General features: G+C 45.3%; 2 protein-coding genes across 3 annotated transcripts in view; one reads left to right on the top strand and one right to left on the bottom strand.

The window, feature by feature from the left end:
* Positions 1-19,608, bottom strand: part of LOC126996889 (DNA topoisomerase 3-beta-1-like) — a 21,183-nt gene extending 1,575 nt beyond the window's left edge. Inside the window, exons 1-17 of one of the 2 annotated variants that reach the window (XM_050857805.1) lie at positions 19,466-19,608; positions 13,531-13,771; positions 12,265-12,407; positions 11,544-11,741; positions 11,001-11,168; positions 9,837-9,965; positions 9,361-9,479; positions 8,773-8,973; positions 8,183-8,387; positions 7,952-8,056; positions 7,526-7,603; positions 6,560-6,769; positions 2,343-2,560; positions 1,808-2,032; positions 1,223-1,378; positions 646-751; positions 58-309 (exon numbers count right to left, since the gene is read on the bottom strand). In XM_050857805.1, the coding sequence (XP_050713762.1) occupies positions 97-309; positions 646-751; positions 1,223-1,378; positions 1,808-2,032; positions 2,343-2,560; positions 6,560-6,769; positions 7,526-7,603; positions 7,952-8,056; positions 8,183-8,387; positions 8,773-8,973; positions 9,361-9,479; positions 9,837-9,965; positions 11,001-11,168; positions 11,544-11,741; positions 12,265-12,407; positions 13,531-13,621 (2,565 nt within the window). In that variant the 5' untranslated portion in view covers positions 13,622-13,771; positions 19,466-19,608 and the 3' untranslated portion in view covers positions 58-96. The remainder of the gene's footprint in view (positions 1-57; positions 310-645; positions 752-1,222; positions 1,379-1,807; positions 2,033-2,342; positions 2,561-6,559; positions 6,770-7,525; positions 7,604-7,951; positions 8,057-8,182; positions 8,388-8,772; positions 8,974-9,360; positions 9,480-9,836; positions 9,966-11,000; positions 11,169-11,543; positions 11,742-12,264; positions 12,408-13,530; positions 13,772-19,465) is intronic. The other variant, XM_050857806.1, reaches the window with a different exon arrangement.
* Positions 16,811-19,123, top strand: LOC126996890 (uncharacterized). The gene has a single exon (XM_050857807.1). The coding sequence runs from the start codon at positions 17,463-17,465 to the stop codon at positions 18,996-18,998; it is 1,536 nt and encodes a 511-aa protein (XP_050713764.1). The 5' UTR covers positions 16,811-17,462; the 3' UTR covers positions 18,999-19,123.
* Positions 19,609-19,694: the final 86 nt, after the last annotated feature.

Genomic DNA, 19,694 nt, shown 5'->3' with positions numbered 1-19,694 from the left:
TTCCTCTTATTCCACCTCACTCCTTTTAAGTTAGTGTCAATAAAAGAAACACATTACCTTGAACACGGCAAGCCACTGCGAGCATCCCCTTCAGGGCTATCTCCTGCCCCGTCCCCCTCCGCGCCCTCTGCTGCCCCTTCCTCCGCCCCGGGCACCCCTTCCTCCTCCTCTCCCTCTTCCCCGGCCCCGGCCTCGTCCCCGCCCCGCCTCTTGAGATGCACGGTGCTTCTCAACCATAGGCAGCAGGGTGGGGCTGCAGAAGATGCACCCGCTGGCCGTCAGCTGCCCGTCCTTCAGCTTACTCTTGCCCTGCAGGGAGAGGAGGGGTGAGTGCATGGCTGGGATTCCTGCTCTGCCATACCCATCTCAACTATGCTGCCACTGTGTTAAGTTAAAACTGTGGTGTTTTTGAGCTACTAGGATTAATATAGCTTTGGAATAGTTGTAAATAGCAGTGACAAAATTTTCTGAGCTTTGTTTGTGTTTCTTTGAAGTCTTAAAAGTTTACTTGAAGGAATACTATGAGAAGCACTACACACGTCAAACTTATGGAGAGTCACTAAATCTCTTGCTGAAATATTCCATCCATGCAACAATCAAGTTCTGAATAAGTCCAAGATAAATACTCTATGTAAAGTGACCCACCTCCTTGTACTCGACAGTGACTGTCTGGGAGCCACAGCCCTCACATATCTCCTCAAGAACCTGCACTTTGTTGGCTTTGTCAAAGAGGTTGATTATGACGTCACATCTGTGGAAGGAGGCAACTCAGGGTTAAAATACACAAGGCTAATTTTCTAATGCAAGCCCCAGTGTCTTTATACAAGTAACCTTGAGGACTTGATGTTATTTAACGTACTAATATCACACTTTCATACTGGCTTTCTCCTGAAGGGGCTGGGTATGGGCTTAGTTGAGGCCAGAGGGAACTATGGTTGTATGCAGGGTAAAACTAACCCTTCCGAAGTGGATAATGAAATAAGACATATCACACCACCACAGTCTACAATCATTGAGTGGGAGAGACTCATAGCCTATCAAACCCCATAAAGGAAAATAAGTGCATGGAATGAAAAGATTAAGACACCACCACAGGCTCAAGAGCTAATGTGGCAGAGATAAGCACTAAGGCCACACACAGCTATAGAGTATGCCCTTCATTTTATGCTAGTCACCACACCACCACCACCACGATTTCAAGGGTTCACGGCAGGAGTCTCACCTGTTACACGCCAGCTTCCACTTGGGCCCCGAGGATGGGTCAAGTACCAGGATGCCCGTTCCACACTCCATGCACAAGGACACCCCCATGTTGTCCCGCCCATACTGGCAGGTTGGGTGGGAGCACAGGTTGCACCCACCACCCTTAGACATGTCTCTGAGGGGCAACAAGAAGCATGGGTAGGGATACATAAGGCTGCGATGAAAAGAATTAAGTCTTCCATGTGTCTGGGTCTACAAAGGAAGTGGTCAACTTATAATGGCAAACATTGTACAATCAGACTGAAGACAGACAGTACACAGGCAGGTTAGTTTAGCCACATGAATCCTACTACACTCTTAGGAGCCACACTTAGAATGTTCTTATAATTTAGTTGCTGCCCTGGATGTGAACTGAGGAAAAGAAGTCCTTGCAGGTATGCTTCAACTTAACATGACAGTAGCTCAAGGTATTCTTACCATTTTTTCAACTCCTCTTCTCTGCTTATGAGAGCAGTGCTTTGTGGGCCTTTTCCCTCTTAGCTTAGCTCTTGAGCTGACTCCTTTACAAAAAACAATGCTTCGATGCCTCTAGGCTCAGACTCACGGGAAGGGCGGGTTGTTGTAGCAGTACGGACAGAAGGTGAAGCTCTTGCCCTTGGCTCCCGCAGACCAGGTCAGTAACTGGAAGTCATCCAGTGGACATCTGTTCTCCTGGAACTCTCTTATTACTCCGTTCTGGGGCACGGCAAAGGTCTCATCACAGGTCACACAGTGCAGCCGCACAGGCTTGGTCTCCACCAGCTTGATGTAGCGTCGGCACTTGCCACACCTGGGAACACGAGGCCGGGGGGCTCAGGAGGGTGGCTACTCGGTGAAGCTCAAAGGAGGGTTAGACCACAAACACTCGTGCAGACATTTCTTACATGTGCACTCAGGCTGATAAATCTATTGTTAGACTGTTAGATTGAAACAGCTAAAGTAGAAACAAAAAATAATTGATAAATTAACCATGTAATATAATGTTCTACCAAACCGTGATCAACAAAAACTCAAATTAAAGATTTAAGCATACAAAGAGGCCAGCAACACACATAAGGAAGCAATAGCAAGCAGCACAAGGCCAGGGAGGCGGCCATCACCTTGAGAGCGGCCGTCCAGTGGCTGAGAGTGGAGAAAAAGTGACTTCAAAGAGCTCATCCATGCCCTCAATGTTCTTGACAAAATACTGGAACTTGAGTTGGAAGATCTCCAGCGTGTGTTGCAGCACCGAGTTGAAGTCTGCATTGCCCTGAGCGATGAGGTTCAGCTGCTCCTCCACGGCACTCCTCATGGTGGGCAGGACCAGGTCAGGGTCAATCTGGGGGCAAGGAAGTGTGTCAGGCATCAAGGAGTAACTGAAGGAGATGCTGGGGTTAGGAAGGGGGTAGGAGGGTGGGGGAAAGGGTAAGAGGGAGGAAGAGGGCTGGGAAGGGAGGAGAATAGGAGGGGAAGGGGTTTGGGGAGGTAGTGGTTATGGGGGTGAAAAGGGAAAAGCAAAAACAGCAACAAAAAGGCCCACTACATGATCCTCTGACATATGAAAACAGAAGAGGCCAGAAGAGGTCAATTTCAGGTAGAGAGGTGGCTTGATGCTCTCCTCTTGACCTCTAACATCCTACTGACCTTCCCTCCCTACACAAACATTTATTTATACAGGATACAATGAGACAACAAGACACCTTATAAATGAGTCTTTCTATACAACAAAGTGAGGTCATTCTTTGTTGATTTATGCCATATGGAGCTGGCTATCATGTGTTTGAAGATACCCTAAACTTAACCTAACCTACCCTGACAAAACCCAAAACAGTTACTATAGGCCTTGACTCAGGAAATTCATATATGTTTCCTTACTAATGAGACTTTCTATACAACAAAGTGAGGTCATTCTTTGTTGATTTATACCATAAGGTGCTGGCTGTCATGTGTTTGAAGATACCCTAAACTTAACCTAACCTAACCTAACAAAACCAAAACAGTTACTATAGGCCTTGATTCAGAAAATTCATATATGCTTCCTTACTAATGAGACTTTCTATACAACAAAGTGAGGTTATTCTTTGTTGATTTATACCATAAGGTGCTGGCTGTCATGTGTTTGAAGATACTCTAAACTTAACCTAACCTAACCTAACAAAGCCCAAAACAGTTACTATAGGCCTTGACTCAGATAATTCATATATGCTTCCTTACTATTGAGACTTTCTATACAACAAAGTGAGGTCATTCTTTGTTGATTTATACCATAAGGTGCTGGCTATCATGTGTTTGAAGATACCCTAAACTTAACCTAACCTAACCTAACCTAACAAAACCCAAAACAGTTACTGTAGGCCTTGACTCAGAAAATTCATATATGCTTCCTTACTAATGAGACTTTCTATACAACAAAGTGAGGTCATTCTTTGTTGATTTATACCATAAGGTGCTGGCTATCATGTGTTTGAAGATACCCTTAACTTAACCTAAACTAACCTAACCTAACAAAACCCAAAACAGTTACTGTAGACCTTGACTCAGAAAATTCATATATGTTTCCTTACTAATGAGACTTTCTATACAACAAAGTGAGGTCATTCTTTGTTGATTTATACCATAGGGTGCTGGCTGTCATGAGTTTGAAGATACCCTAAACTTAACCTAACAAAACCCAAAACAGTTACTATAGGCCTTGACTCAGAAAATTCATATATGCTTCCTTACTAATTAGACTTTCTATACAACAAAGTGAGGTCATTCTTTGTTGATTTATACTATAAGGTGCTGGCTGTCATGTGTTTGAAGATACCCTAAACTTAACCTAACCTAACCTAACAAAACCCAAAACAGTTACTATAGGCCTTGACTCAGAAAACTCATGTACGCTTCCGTACTAATGAGACTTTCTATACAACAAAGTGAGGTCATTCTTTGTTGATTTATACCATATGGAGCTGGCTATCATGTGTTTGAAGATACCCTAAACTTAACCTAACCTACCCTGACAAAACCCAAAACAGGCCTAGACTCAGAAAATTCATATATGCTTCCTTACTAATGAGACTTTCTATACAACAAAGAGAGGTCATTCTTAGTTGATTTATACCATAAGAAGCTGGTTATCATATATATATGAAGATACCATAAACTTAACCTAACAAAATCCAAAACAGTTCCTATAGGCCTTGACTCAGAAAATTCATATTTGCTTCCTTACTAATGAGACTTTCTATACAACAAAGTGAGGTCATTCTTTGTTGATTTATACCATATTGAGCTGGCTATCATGTGTTTGAAGATACCCTAAACTTAACCTAACCTACCCTGACAAAACCCAAAACAGGCCTAGACTCAGAAAATTCATATATGCTTCCTTACTAATGAGACTTTCTATACAACAAAATGAGGTCATTCTTTGTTGATTTATACCATAAGGTGCTGGCTATCATGTGTTTGAAGATACCCTAAACTTAACCTAACCTAACCTAACAAAACCCAAAACAGTTACTATAGGCCTTGACTCAGAAAATTCATATATGCTTCCTTACTAATGAGACTTTCTATACAACAAAGTGAGGTCATTCTTTGTTGATTTATACCATAAGGTGCTGGCTGTCATGTGTTTGAAGATACCCTAAACTTAACCTAACCTAACAAAACACAAAACAGTTACTATAGGCCTTGACTCAGAAAATTCATATATGCTTCCTTACTAATGAGACTTTCTATACAACAAAGTGAGGTCATTCTTTGTTGATTTATACCATAAGGTGATGGCTATCATGTGTTTGAAGATACCCTAAACTTAACCTAACCTAACTAACAAAACCCAAAACAGTTACTATAGGCCTTGACTCAGAAAATACATATATGCTTCCTTACTAATGAGACTTTCTATACAACATAGTGAGGTCAGTCTTTGTTGATTTATACCATATGGAGCTGGCTATCATGTGTTTGAAGATACCCTAAACTTAACCTAACCTACCCTGACAAAACCCAAAACAGGCCTAGACTCAGAAAATTCATATATGCTTCCTTACTAATGAGACTTTCCATACAACAAAGAGAGGTCATTCTTAGTTGATTTATACCATAAGTAGCTGTTTATCATATATTTGAAGATACCCTAAACTTAACCTAACAAAATCCAAAACAGTTCCTATAGGCCTTGACTCAGAAAATTCATATTTGCTTCCTCACTAATGAGACTTTCTATACAACAAAGTGAGGTCATTCTTTGTTGATTTATACCATATTGAGCTGGCTATCATGTGTTTGAAGATGCCCTAAACTTAACCTAACCTAATCTAACAAAACCCAAAACAGTTACTATAGGCCTTGACTCAGAAAATTCATATATGCTTCCTTACTAATGAGACTTTCTATACAACAGGTTGAGGTCAATCTTTGTTGATTTATACCATAAGGTGCTGGCTATCATGTGTTTGAAGATACCCTACACTTAACCTAACCTAACAAAACCCAAAACAGTTACTATAGGCCTTGACTCAGAAAATTCATATATGCTTCCTTACTAATGAGACTTTCTATACAACAAAGTGAGGTCATTCTTTGTTGATTTATACCATAAGGTGCTGGCTGTCATGTGTTTGAAGATACCCTAAACTTAACCTAACCTAACCTAACAAAACCCAAAACAGTTACTATAGGCCTTGACTCAGAAAATTCATATATGCTTCCTTACTAATGAGACTTTCTATACAACAAAGTGAGGTCATTCTTTGTTGATTTATACCATAAGGTGCTGGCTGTCATGTGTATGAAGATACCCTAAACTTAACCTAACCTAACCAAACAAAACCCAAAACAGTTATTATAGGCCATGACTCAGAAAATTCATACATGCTTCCTTACTAATGAGACTTTCTATACAACAAAGTGAGGTCAGTTTTTGTTGATTTATACCATATGGAGCTGGCTATCATGTGTTTGAAGAAACCCTAAACTTAACCTAACCTACCCTGACAAAACCCAAAACAGTTACTATAGGCCTTGACTCAGAAAATTCATATATGCTTCCTTACTAGTGAGACTTTGTATTCAACAAAGTGAGGTCATTCTGTGTTGATTTATACCATAAGTAGCTGGCCATCACGTATTTGAAGATACCCTAAACTTAACCTATCAGGACACCTCTCCGCCCGAAATTGACCCATCTTTCGACCACTCCTCTAACTCTTTTTAGGAGCAGTGAGTAGCGGGCTTTTTTTTTCATTGATTGTTTCCTCTTTTTATGCCCTTGAACTGACTCCTTTGCTGTAATAAAAAAATTAAAAAAAAAAAAAAAAAAAAAACATACCCTGTGGCAGCTCACCTTTTGATAGCCATGCACCAGCACAATGCCCAGGTTGGTTGGCACAAGTTTGCGTCCGGCCGAGACTTGCACGTAGTTCCGCTGGGAGATGTTGTTGATGTGGACGGGGATGGACGCGTCGGTGCCAATGCCGTGTTTCTCCATCAGACTGATCAACTCCGACTCTGTCAGGTAGTCCGGCGGGGATGTCTGCCGCTCTGTCAGTTTAGCCTGCAGAAGTTTGTCGTTTTAGTTTCGTAACACTCAGGTCTAGGCATGATTAGGACAGCCTTACCTCAATCACAGCCAGCATTCATAGGTAAACTTGTAGCAGTCGCCGCTCAAATCACGTGCTCTTCCCCGGTGACTCCTCAGAAAATGGAGTGCTGCAGTTAAGACTGATTTTCGCTGCTCCTCATCCTGTGCTGTCTCCTGAGCCATCGCGCTGTGCCTTGTTCGTCCTAATTGTTTATCTTTCAATAAATAATAAAGCAACCCTGACAGATATTGACTTTTCTGTATCCATGAACCAATTAGCATCAGAACACTCACTATACACCTACAAACTTTCTCATGTCACTATTATTACCTTCATCTGGTTACCCCACTTCTTAAGCCATAATGGGATTGAGAAGATCTGTTAAAATGTTGCTAAATTATTCCTGCATGACTCAGACACATCCTCACCTCAATCACAGCCAGCATTCATAGGTAAACTTTCTCCTGTCATTAGTATTACCTTCATCTGGTTACCCCATTTCTTAAGCCATAATGGGATTGATAAGATCTGTTAAAATGTTGATAAATTATTCCTGCATGACTCAGACACAGCCTCACCTCAATCAAAGCCTGCATTCATAGGTAAACTTTCTCCTGTCATTATCATTATCTTCATCTGGTTACCCCATTTCTTAAGCCATAATGGGATTGATCAGATCTGTTAAAATGTTGCTAAATTATTCCTGCATGACTCAGACACAGCCTTACCTCAATCACAGCCAGCTCGTCCCCTGCCTTCAAGTCTGGCAGCTTCTCCTCATCTTGTAAGGCTAACCAGTCCATCACCTGCAATGTTTAAGATACTTTAGGCTGGAAGAGAAATTATACAGGAAAACATAGAGCTGGAGCATATCATATAGGACTGAAAGAGAGCATTATGGAGTGAACGAGACTTCCTGACAGACCAATAGATGATGCCAGTAATATAGGGTAAAATGTCAGGGTGGGAGGAAGTAACAAAGGGAGTTCTGCAAGGCTCTGTACTGGGACCTGCAATGTTTCTTATGACACTGTGGTGGTGGTGATAGATATGTGATGATACCATAAGACAGTGGGGTGCTCCTTGGGATACAGTGGATAGATGATTGTACAAAACTGTTCAGATTATGAAAAAGAGACACCTGTGAGGCCTACCTTGGTGAAGCCCGGATCAATGAGCTGTTTGCCTGATATGCTGAAGTTCTCGGAGCTGATGGTGAAGCTGATGGTGGTGCCGAGGTAGGTACAGTCCGGCATGAGCTGTGAAAGGTTGACGTAATTAATCAAATGCCTTACATGGGTTAAGTGTGTCTGTAATGCCAATGCCCCAACTTCAACTACCCCCAAATCACACTTCCCAGGCACTTGTATTTTCCTCTCACTCACGGTGCCGATAAAGTGCTTTGTGATGTACTCGTAGAGCCGCCAGGAGTCGTGGTCAAACTGCCCTCGGTCTGCACAGCGCATGGGGGTGATGGGGGGATGGTCACCTGCATCGTGTCCCTTCTTAGGCTTCTGGATGCCCTCGCGTAGGATCTCCTTCACCGTGCTGCCCCAGTCACTGTGCCCCTCCAGAATCCTCAGCGCTCCTCTGATGCGAGTCAAGAGATGGGGGAAAAGAGGAACATAAAATCACTGTGCTGAGATGGAGTTCCAGTGGTAAATATGATGCGCTGGGAAGGTTTAATAGTGAATAATACGAGGGATCGAGAATGGAAAGAGTGGATTCTGCAAAATATATGTATAGAGAAAACTCCATTCCTATTATCTGAAATCTGGAAATCTGTGAAAAATGACTTAGGGAGTTTATTTATGAGGGTGACAGCATACCACTGCTCCATTATCATTCCTAAAATCTGAAAATCTTTGAAAAATGACTTGAGCAATTTGTTTACGAGGATGACACCATTCCAGTTACATAATTATTCTCTAGCCTTTAACCACTAAATCACTGAAGACTGTCCACACACACTTACTTGAGGTCAAAGTTCTCTGGGTAGTGGGTGGTCTCCGTGCGTGGGTAGGAGATGTAGCCTTGGGTGTAGAGTCGCTCGGCCAGGGTCATGGCGTGGTGTGGCCCCATCCCTAGCCCGGAGGAGGCAACTCGCATCAGCTCCACGGTGTTGAGGGCTGGCGGGCGGGGCTTCGTCTTCTCCTTCATCTCCACCTTCACCACCCTGCAAAGAAAGCGTCACAGATAGAAAGGAGTGTCAATGGTAGACTTTTACTGCTAGAATAGTGTGTGTCAAGGGAAGACTTTGCAAATAAATAACTGGACTAAAAGAGTATTGAAAAGTCAGAGTAAAGAGTAAGGAGGAGGAGAATAAAAGGAGACTGTTGGATGAAGTTAAAGTCAGAGTAGAAAAATGAGGAAGAGGAGAGTATTGTGAATTGAATGTAATAAAAAGAGAATAAGAAGATGAGGAACTTAAGAGGTGTGAGACAGAGAGAAGTGAGTAAAATATAGAGACAGACAATTAGCAATGGGTTGAGGTACAGGGGAGAGAATGGTAATTGATATAAGCAGTGTGGGAGGGGTAGGTGAAGGGAGGAAGGTCACTCACTTGGCTCGCTTCTGTTCCTTGACGACGTTGAGGAACACATTGGCCACGTCCTTATCAAAGCTCCGTACACGCTCCCACTCCAGAGTTATTTGTTTGTCCTCAGTGACGGCAACCTTGACCTGGAGGAGAGCCACCCAATGTATCAACCACAATAACCAAGACAGTAGAGTATATCTTCAACCAATGCATGCAGTCATAATATCCAGAGTATCTTTAATAAACGTACCCAGTCACACTAGCCAAGAGCCGCCTACAACAGGAGAGTGTATCTAGCGACTACATGATTCAATAACAAATAAAGTAATTTCCATCTTTTAGATCTATTCTGATCCACAAGCCTTTAACCAACATAACAGAAGCATAGAGAAATATATAATTCCTTTCCTAATTTTTTCATATCTAAGAGGGGAGCACTAAGGCAAAACAAAACTAGATAATAAAGTCAACTCCACTCTCCTTTGTAGCGACTGACCCACCTGCAGCACCCAGTAGGTCTCCGGCTTGAAGGACTGGATGAAGTCGTGCCTCTCCACACAGAAGCCAAGTGTCGGAGTCTGGCACGGCCCAAACGAGATCAGGGAGGAGTCAAGGTTCCCATACTTCCCCTGGAGGATAAATTGAGGTGGTTGGTTAGTTAGTCTGGTCTACTAATAGTTTGCCTAGATAAATAGAGGAGGTTGACGCATTTGTGATCAGTTTAAGTATCATCTATTTTTGGGGGTTTATATAATGGCACAAATTTGGCCCATCGCTGGTACACGGTAAAGTCACAAATTTGGCCCGTCGCTGGTACACGGTAAAGCCACGAATTTGGCCAGTCGCTGGTACACGGTAAAGCCACAAATTTGGCCCGTTGCTGGTACACGGTAAAGCCACAAATTTGGCCCGTCGCTGGTACACGGTACAGCCACAAATTTGGCCCATTGCTGCTACTGGGTTAACAGGCCGGTAGCAGCAACGGGCCAAATTTGTGGCTTTACCATGTACCAGCGACGGGCCAAATTTGTGCCATGATATAAACCCCCCAAAATAGATGATACATAAACTGATCACAAATGCTTTGATATATATTATGAAATGGTTTGTGTGAGTGATGATTTTTTCTCATTTTTCTCGCTTAGAGGGACCATTAAGAAACATGATACCCGCTGCTACCGGGTTAATTCTTTCCCTGGATAAATATGGTTAGTTGTTTAGTCAGTCTGGCATACTAACAGTTTCCCTGGATAAATACAGATAGTTGTTTAGTCAGTCTGGCATACTAACACCCTTCCTAAATAAATATAGATGATTGTTTAGTCAGTCTGGCCTGGTAATGCTTCCCCTAAATAGAGGTGACTGAATAGTCAGTCTTGCCTTCTAATACTTTTGTTATAGCTCTGAAACAGGTCTGGTTACTGCTAAGGCTTGTTGTTCCACTGTTGCAGGGGACACAGGGCTTTACAGTAGAAGTATCGGTTTTGTAGTGTTTTTATATCAATGGAACCACCTTACGGACATGAAAAACAAAAATAAAAGCCTGCCAAACACTTCTCCAACAAAAAGACCAAACGAGAGGTCAATGTCAATTTGAAGGGTTGGCCATAAAACAACGGAATAGTGTTTTATGGTTAACCTAAGCATAAAAACACATCACTCACCTGGAAGAACTTGGTCTGGAAGCGCGTGAAAGCACAGCCGATGCGAAGATCCAGCTCCTGGCGCGCATCCACTGACCTGGACTCATTTTCGTTGGGCTCCACCAAGGCGTTCATGGCTGCCTTGATGTCCCGGTCTGTGATGGCCGAGAACTTGGCACGGAAAATGATCTGTGGAGAGGCGCTTTGAATTAGTTTTGTCCATACAGTCACTATGTCTTACTGCCCATCGTGTGGTTCTGGGGTGTCTCAGGGGTGACGGAGAACACTGCCGGTCATTCACCTTCTTAAACCTTCAAAATCCTTCACTATTTCAAGAACTTATTTTCTATACAATGGCAAATTTAGATAAAAAATAATATGTCCTCAGATACAGCCATAATATAAGAACAGTGCTTAGTGGGATTTTCTTCTTTTCGTTTGTTTTAGTCATCGAGTTCCTTACATTACTGTAAAAAATAATAATAATAAATAAAATAAAGACAGACGAAATGTAAGTGAACTGGAATCGAGACTGCCAGACACAAGGCTCGACAATAAGCATACCTGTTCATTGCTGGTCTGTCTGTTCATTGAGTGCGTGACACAGTTGATGACCTCGAAGCAGATGTTCTCCCCCTCCTTGTCACAGTCGAGCCACAGCACCAGGTAGTCGCTGCCCCGTGACTCCTTCCCTAAGAACTCTGGCATCCTCAACTTGGCCGTCGCTTCCTTCTTCTCGGTTGGGCATTTGAACAGCTCGGCCTGAAAGAGTAATCATTAAATGATCTCTCCCATAACCTTTAATTATTTATATTGCATTCGTTTTTGTCACAAGCTCATCATGGATAATACCTCTCCCATATCTAAAGTCATATATAGGCTTTTTTAGTTAGTATATTTTGGTGTGGTTTCCTTTATTTCACACACACACACACACACACACACACACACACACACACACACACACACACACACACACACACACACACTGTTTAAAAAAAGCAAAATAAATATACTGTCTGGGAGATGATAGAAATGCAAGAGAACATGAATATATATAATGGATGACTAGTAAGATATATAAATACAAACACACACACATATAGATATATATCTATATATATATATATATATATATATTTATATATATATATATATATATATATATATATATATATATATATATATATATATACTTCCTGGTAAGAACAAAACATACATAAATGAATGACTAGATATACAAATACACAGACAGCTTCCCGTCAAAACAACCACAGATACTCACTGGATCCACTCTGTCCCAGTTGTTGAATTTTCCCGGGAAGTCGAGGGACATGACGTGGCCGCACACCGAGGTCATCTTGAACCGCACACTCTGCCCCTGGAACACCCCGGACCACTCATGCACGCTGCACGCCCCATTGAACCCTGCGGCGGAATCATTATTATCATTATTATTGAGATCCATGAGAGGGCACCAAGGGAATAAGAAAATTGATATAATACTCAATTCAAAGCAAGAAAAGTACCAAAGAAATTCTAACAAAATGGAAGTGATATTTCAATGATATATCATTACTGATTTGGGATTGGTGGGACTTGTGTATTTACCTAGTTGCGACATACGGGAAAAGAGCTATGCTCACGCTGTCCCGTCTCCATATCCACTCTTATCCAGCTTTTCCTTAAAATCATGAATGTTTCTTGCACAAACCACCTCCTCCTCCAGTCTATTCCATAGCTGTGTGTAATTCACCTCTTGCTGCGGGTCTCTCTCGAGACAGCCAGCCGTTCCCCAACGGAAGAGCACAGAGCTCGTAGTACCGATCTTTGGGTAGGACTGAGACCACTCACACACAGCACACCGCGACAACGAGGTCACAACTCCTTGCCTTACGTCGCGTACCTACTCACTGCTAGGTGAACAGGGGCTACACGTGAAAGAAGATAAACCCAACTTACCTTCACCCGGCCGGGGAATTGAACCCTGGTCCTTCTGGTTGTGAGCCAGACGCTCTACCCCTGAGCTACCGGGCCGTGTGTGTGTGTGTGTGTGTGTGTGTGTGTGTGTGTGTGTGTGAAGGAAATCTATCAGAAAAATAGTGCCAAACTCCAGAGTGCAGTGGGTGTATAAATAGATAAATACCAAAGCCGTCCCTTCATAAAAAGGTTATGTTAGACTTGGTTAGATTATGGGGATCCCATGTTAGCTTTTTTTTTTTTTTTTCTTCAATTTGTAATTCCTTTAAAGAAACAAAGTGTCTTTGCAATAGGTTGTGCATGCCAGCCATTGCTCTGAGGCATTGCCTTGCAAGACCTACAAGTAGACAAGTAAACAAGACAAGCCCTGCCCTGCCCTCCCCAGCCTGCACCAGTGCACCCAAGCTCTCACAACACCCTGCTTGAAGTCACAAGAGGACAATAATTTGGGTGAGCCTGTTATTAGTTGTTTACCGTTTACTGTGACTGTGCTAATAACGGGCAGAATAAAGCAAAGTAAACTGAGCCACCCACGCAAGTCTGCCCTGCCCGGCTTGACACCGCCACCCACCTTTCCTGGACGCACACTTCTTGCCGCTCAGGATGTCTGCCAGGGACTGTGCCAGGGACGGCTTCTCGGCCACCATGAACACGGACTTCATCTTGCTCTACGACCCCTTGCCGCCGGTCCCCCTGAAGCAGCCGGGCAGCAGTTGCAGGACTCTTTTCTGACACACTCCTCGGCGACTCCCTTCCTAACGCCGCCGCCTCCACCTCCTTCCTCGGGACGTCCTCCACTTCGGTCTCATTAACTATTTTCAAAGGCCAAAAAAGTGTATATATTGCCTGCTAATTAGTGTTTTTTTAGGTTCATATTAAAGAAAAAAGGTTAAACTACAATCAGGGTCATTGAACTACCCCTGAAAATGCCCCAAACGCCTACGAAAACCATGTCAAACTATTTTCAAAGGTAAAAAAAAATATATATTGCCTTCTAATGAGTGTTTTTTTAGGTTTATATTAAAGAAGAAAGGTTAAACTACCATCAGGGTCATTCACCTACCTCTGGATATGCCCAAAACGCCTAAGAAAACCAAGTCAAACTATTTTCAAAGGTCAAAAAGAATATATATTGCCTTCTAATGAGTGTTTTCTTAGGTTTATATTAAAGAAGAAGGGTTAAACTACAATCAGGGTCATTGAACTACCCCTGGAAATGCCCAAAACGCCTATGAAAACCGTGTGAAACAAACTATTTCCAAAGACAAAAAAGGGTATATATAGCATTCTTATGGGTGTTTCTTCAGGTTCATATTGAAGAAAAAGGGTTAAACTACCACCAGGGTCATTCAACTATCCCTGAAAATGCCCAAAACTCATATGAAAACCTTGTCAAATTTGTGTGCGTGGGCGCGCCGAAATGTACAAGGATATGACATTTCGCCTCTTGACAGCTCGGCTCGCTCAACGTCACTTTTGGGTTATTTTCAGCTTATCTTCAGCTTACTTTCATGCTTCAGTTGGTCACTTGTTCGATAAAAGTAATTGAAAAACACCTCTTGTCAGTCTGGGATGAAAGAGTGATGGGAAGTGTGTGTTCAATGGGAGAGGGAGTGCATGGGTGTTTGAGGGAATGGTGAAGGGGGAAGGGATGAGAAGGGATGCAAGTGAAGGGATGCAGATGAAGGGAGTGAAGGGATGCAGATGAAGGGAGTGAAGGGGTGGGAGATGAGAAGAGATGCTGATGAAGGGGGGGAGATGAGAAGGGATGCTGATGAAAGCGTGGGAGATGACAAGAAGGGATGCTGTTAAAAGGATGAAGGGAGTGAGAAAGAGGGATAGGACAGATGAAGGGGGTGGGAGATGAAAAGAAGGATGCAGATGAAGGGGTGGGAGATGAAGAGAAGGATGCAGATGATCGGGTGGTAGATGAAGAGGATGCAGATGAAGGGGGTGGGAGATGAAAAGAAGGATGCAGATGAAGGGGTGGGAGATGAAGAGAAGGATGCAGATGAAGGGGTGGGAGATGAAGAGAAGGATGCAGATGAAGGGGTGGGAGATGAAAAGAAGGATGCAGATGAAGGGGTGGGAGATGAAAAGAAGGATGCAGATGAAGGGGTGGGAGATGAAAAGAAGGATGCAGATGAAGGGGTGGGAGATGAAGAGAAGGGATGCAGATGAAAGAGATGAAGGGGGTGAGAAAGAGGAATGCAGATGAAGGGGTGGGAGATGAAAAGAAGGGATGCTGGTAAACCGGGATGAAGGGCGTAAGAAGGGATGCAGGTGAAGGGGTGAAGGGGTGATTATGAGGAATACAGGAAGAGAGGTGAGGAGAAGGGACAGATGGAAGGGGTGGGAGTGGTACAATAATTAAGTGAAGGGGTGTGGAGGAAGGGATGCAGGTGAAGGGGTTGAAGGGGATAAAAAGAGGGATGCTGCAGTGGAGGGGTGAGAAGGGATTGAGATGAAGGGGGAGAGATGCTGGTGAAGGAGTGAAAATTTATGACGCAAGTGAAGGGGTGGAGAAGGGATGCTGGTGAAGGGGTGAAGGAGGAAGGGATGAGGAGGGACAGATGGAAGGGGCGAAGACGAATGACGCAAGTGAAGAAGGGATGCTGGTGAAGGGGTGAAGGAGGAAGGGATGAGGAGGGACAGATGGAAGGGGTGAAGACGAATGACGCAAGTGAAGAAGGGATGCTGGTGAAGGGGAGGAAGAAGGGGGTTGCAAATGAAGGGTAAGGGGTAAGGGGTGAGGAGGGACAGAGGGAAGCAAAACTAATCAATCAGTCTCTCGTGTTACATACCACCATAAGTCTTCGCGTATCCGGGGACACATGTAAGGGGGGGAAGGGGTGAATGCGCGCTATATACTTCCTCTCCTATACCATCCATCCGCGCCATAGTACAGGAATGAACGTGTAAGGGAGGGAGAGGGTGGATGCGTGCTATATACTTCCTCTCCTATACCATCCATCCGCGCCATAGTACAGGAATGAACGTGTAAGGGAGGGAGTGAATGCGTGCTATATACTTCCTCTCCTATACCATCCATCCGCGCCATAGTACAGGAATGAACGTGTAAGGGAGGGAGGGAGTGAATGCGTGCTATATACTTCCTCTCCTATACCATCCATCCGCGCCATAGTACAGTAATGAACGTGTAAGGGAGGGAGAGGGTGGATGCGTGCTATATACTTCCTCTCCTATACCATCCATTTATCCACGCCATAGAACAGGAATGCCATGTTCAAAAACGTATATTAAACTAAGTGTCTCCGTTTTTACCTTCCTATACTTATTCATCTTACCTATACCTAACTACATACCTAATTTTAATACAGTAATACGCAGTTCAAAAACGTCTATCTAACTCTATTTTTACCTTGCTTTCTATCCATCTAGCGTATCCATACCTAATATCTAAGTAACACACAAGCATATACTCATACAGATATACCTCTTTATACTTGGTTTCCTGGCATTAATACAGCAATGCACAGTTCAATAACGCATTTTAATCTAACTCCATTTTTACTTTATTTATTCATCCAGCACACCTAACCTATCTGCGTAACAAGTATTTACCCATGCATGACTGCACACAAACATATACCTCTCTATACTTAGTTTCCTAACAATAGATTATCTACCTACCTATCGGTCTCTGTACCATCTAACCTACCTACACACATACTTTCAAGAGAAGGGTATCAGGACACCTCTCCTCCCGAAATTGACCTCTCTTTCCGCCACCTCTTTTGATTCTTTTTTAGGAGCAGCGAGTAGCGGGCTTTTTTTTATTATTGTTTCCTTTTTGTGTGTGTGCCCTTGAGCTGCCTCCTTTGTTGTAAAAAAAAAAAAAAAATACGCATTAGCATAATTATATTCACATGAGCCTGTGTGTACTGCATAACCTCTGACGCATCTCTCTTCTTCCTGCGACTGCTTACAAAAGTTGAGAAGCAGTTGTAAAGCGATGCCACATATTTATCTCCACGGCCACTTCTTGCAACGCTGTAAAATGCACACGACACTTCATAGAAACATGCAGTGTTGTCACGTATATCCTACATATTTCCGGCAAGCCCTTCACGTGACTGTAGGTACATCATCTAACGCCTCAAGACAAGTGTGCCTTCCCTTTTTCCTCTCCTTCCTGACGGAGATAGCCCCGTGAGACTATATCAATACAAGGGTGCTGGGAGCAGTGGCACTGGGCCAGGACGGAGGTGGGTGCGGGCGGGCGTGCCAACATCCCTGCTCAGTGCCTTGCAGCAGTCCCCGCTCGTCCACTCTGCCTACTCAAGTGTCCTCAGCATCTCACGGTGACAAAAAACAGGCAGAGAAGGAAACATTGTGCGTCGCTGAGTGAGGACCCGCTCAGTGCCTGCGTCCACACCACGCCACAAGGCTGGCTGGGCGAAGGAAGGAAGGAATGTCGTAGAGATGCATGAGTTCCGGAGCCTCAGGTGTTGTTGACGAGAAAGTCGTCCACTTATAACCATGCCCCCCAGCAAGCCCGTCCACACACTGCGGTCCTTTGCCAAGGACAAGGTGCTCTATAACGCATGTGCCGTTATTCTTGACGAAATATACTTCGGACAGGACGATAAATGGGAGGTGCACAGCCCCTCGCTGTCCGTGAGGCTGGGCGTGGTGCGGGACGTGCTGACGGGCGCCCTCACGCCGAGCCTTCTGGAGGACATCCTCAACACCATCCTCTCGCGCGACGAGGCGGTGGAGGCGGTGGTGCGCTTCATCGCCATCCAGCTGCTGCTCGTGGAGGGCGTGCGCTGCCTCAGTGTCGGCAACTTCCCTGAGGCCTACCACACGCTGGTGCTGCACGCCGTGGCCAAGCACGGCACGGGCATACACCAGCTGGACCTCCGGGGCCTGTGGGTCAAGGGTGAGCACAAGAACGCTCTCATGAGAGTGCTCAGGAAGCTCCCGGACATTCGGCGGCTGACGCTGCGCTACACGTGTGACGACGACATGCTGGCCACGCTGGGGAAGTACGCGGAGAACCTGCAGAAGCTGGACATCACGGGCTCGCAGGCCGTCACGGAGGAGGGGCTGCGGAAACTGTGCAACTACCCGACCCGCGTGGTGATGGGCAGCCTGTCAGACTCACTGCAGATTGTGGACCTCGGCGGCCCCGGCTCCAAGGGCCTGGCGCCCTCACACATCAGCTACCTGTTGCTCCACTTGCCGCACCTGGTCAGCCTCGGCTCCTACGAGCACGCCGGCGCCGCCGTGGACCTCGCCCTGCAAAGCCGCCCGGGTAAAAAGTTTGGCCTGCGCTACATGCACGACACCATCACCCCCTACAAGCGCTTCCTCTCGGTGGTCAGCGCGTGCCCGCACCTGACGGCCATCTACTTTGACAGCCCCAAAGACAAAGTGGTCCACAACCTGGGCGAGCTCAAAGAACTCATAGAAATAAAGATGAATAAAGTAAGGTGGAGTGACACAGTGATCCTGCTGCAGCAGATCGGCCGCCGCCTCAGGAGTCTGTTCCTCCTCTCCGTGTTCGGGGAGCTGGACCTGCTGGAGCTGGGCGTGATGTGTCCCCGTCTGTTGCGGCTGGAGCTGCACAACACCGCCCTCCACTGTTCGGCGGACAGCCACGCCTCGGCCTTCCAGCAGGTGCGGGAGCTGTTCGTGTACACAAGCCCCCTCAGTGTGACCTGCGTCAAGCTGCTGCTCACCCAGTGCGTGGCGGTGGAGCACTTCTCCCTCGGGGACTGCGGCCACCTCACAGACGGCGTCCTGCACGCCAGCCTTATCCAACACGCCCTCCGCCACGTGCGCCATATCTGGTTCGGCGTGGCGGAGCACCTCACCGTGCAGTCCGTGCAGGCGCTGCTGGATCACTGTCCGGAGCTCCTCAGCCTCGGCAACCTGGCCGCCTGGGACCTGCGGCCGGAACACATCGACCTGCTGCGGGTGCAGGTATTCATCACCAACCGTGACCTCACGCTCCACGAGGTGGGGTCACAGTTCTCCGAGGACGAGTGGATCCCCATCGTGGTGATATGAAGCCGACGCAGGGTCGCGGGGGAAGAGTGGCCTGGCACGCCGTCACCCCCGCGGGCGAGGCCCCTCGCTACATGTGATCCGTCCCACTGATGTATTGTGATAAAAAATAAAGGTTATTTTCACGAGAGCATTGTAACGTGGCCCTCCACATCACGTTATGTCATCAGTGTTAAGAAACGCCATGTGGTGGTGTGGCCCTTCTCTGAAAAGGGAAGGATGGGGAAGGTGAAATAAAAAAGGGCACACACACACACACACACACACACACACAGCACGAGAACGAGCCATAAATGAATATGGGATTCAAAATGAATACATCAACAATAATTAAAATCTCATAAACTGTAGCTATAATCTCTTCCGCCTCTCAAGTCATCTGAATGACACACACACACACACACACACACCACACGTACACGCTTCAAGAAAATTCACGCCGAGAAGATGGAGTGAGGGGGCGGTACTACCTGGCTGGGAGGAGGAATGGAGTTGCCAGGCAGCCACCGCCGCCACGGCATTATCTCCCCCAAGTCTCTCCTTCGCCGCCGCTGCTGCCCGCCCCAGCCCCTCGCCGGGAAGCATAAACACAGCCCTGAGAGGTGCCTGCTGCTGGGGCCGCTGCATCACCCGAGAAAATAAGCCATGAAAGGAATGTTGGGAGCCGCGATGATGAGAGAGAGAGAGAGAGAGAGAGAG

Source organism: Eriocheir sinensis, chromosome 11 (genome assembly GCF_024679095.1).
Source record: "Eriocheir sinensis breed Jianghai 21 chromosome 11, ASM2467909v1, whole genome shotgun sequence".
NCBI lineage: Eukaryota > Metazoa > Arthropoda > Malacostraca > Decapoda > Varunidae > Eriocheir > Eriocheir sinensis.
The sequence above is the reverse complement of the archived record's forward strand: the minus strand, read 5'-3'. Positions and strand labels throughout refer to the sequence as shown.

Excerpts from the sequence above, each read along its gene's own strand:
- LOC126996890 (XM_050857807.1), top strand. The coding sequence starts at position 17,463 with ATGCCCCCCAGCAAGCCCGTCCACACACTGCGGTCCTTTGCCAAGGAC.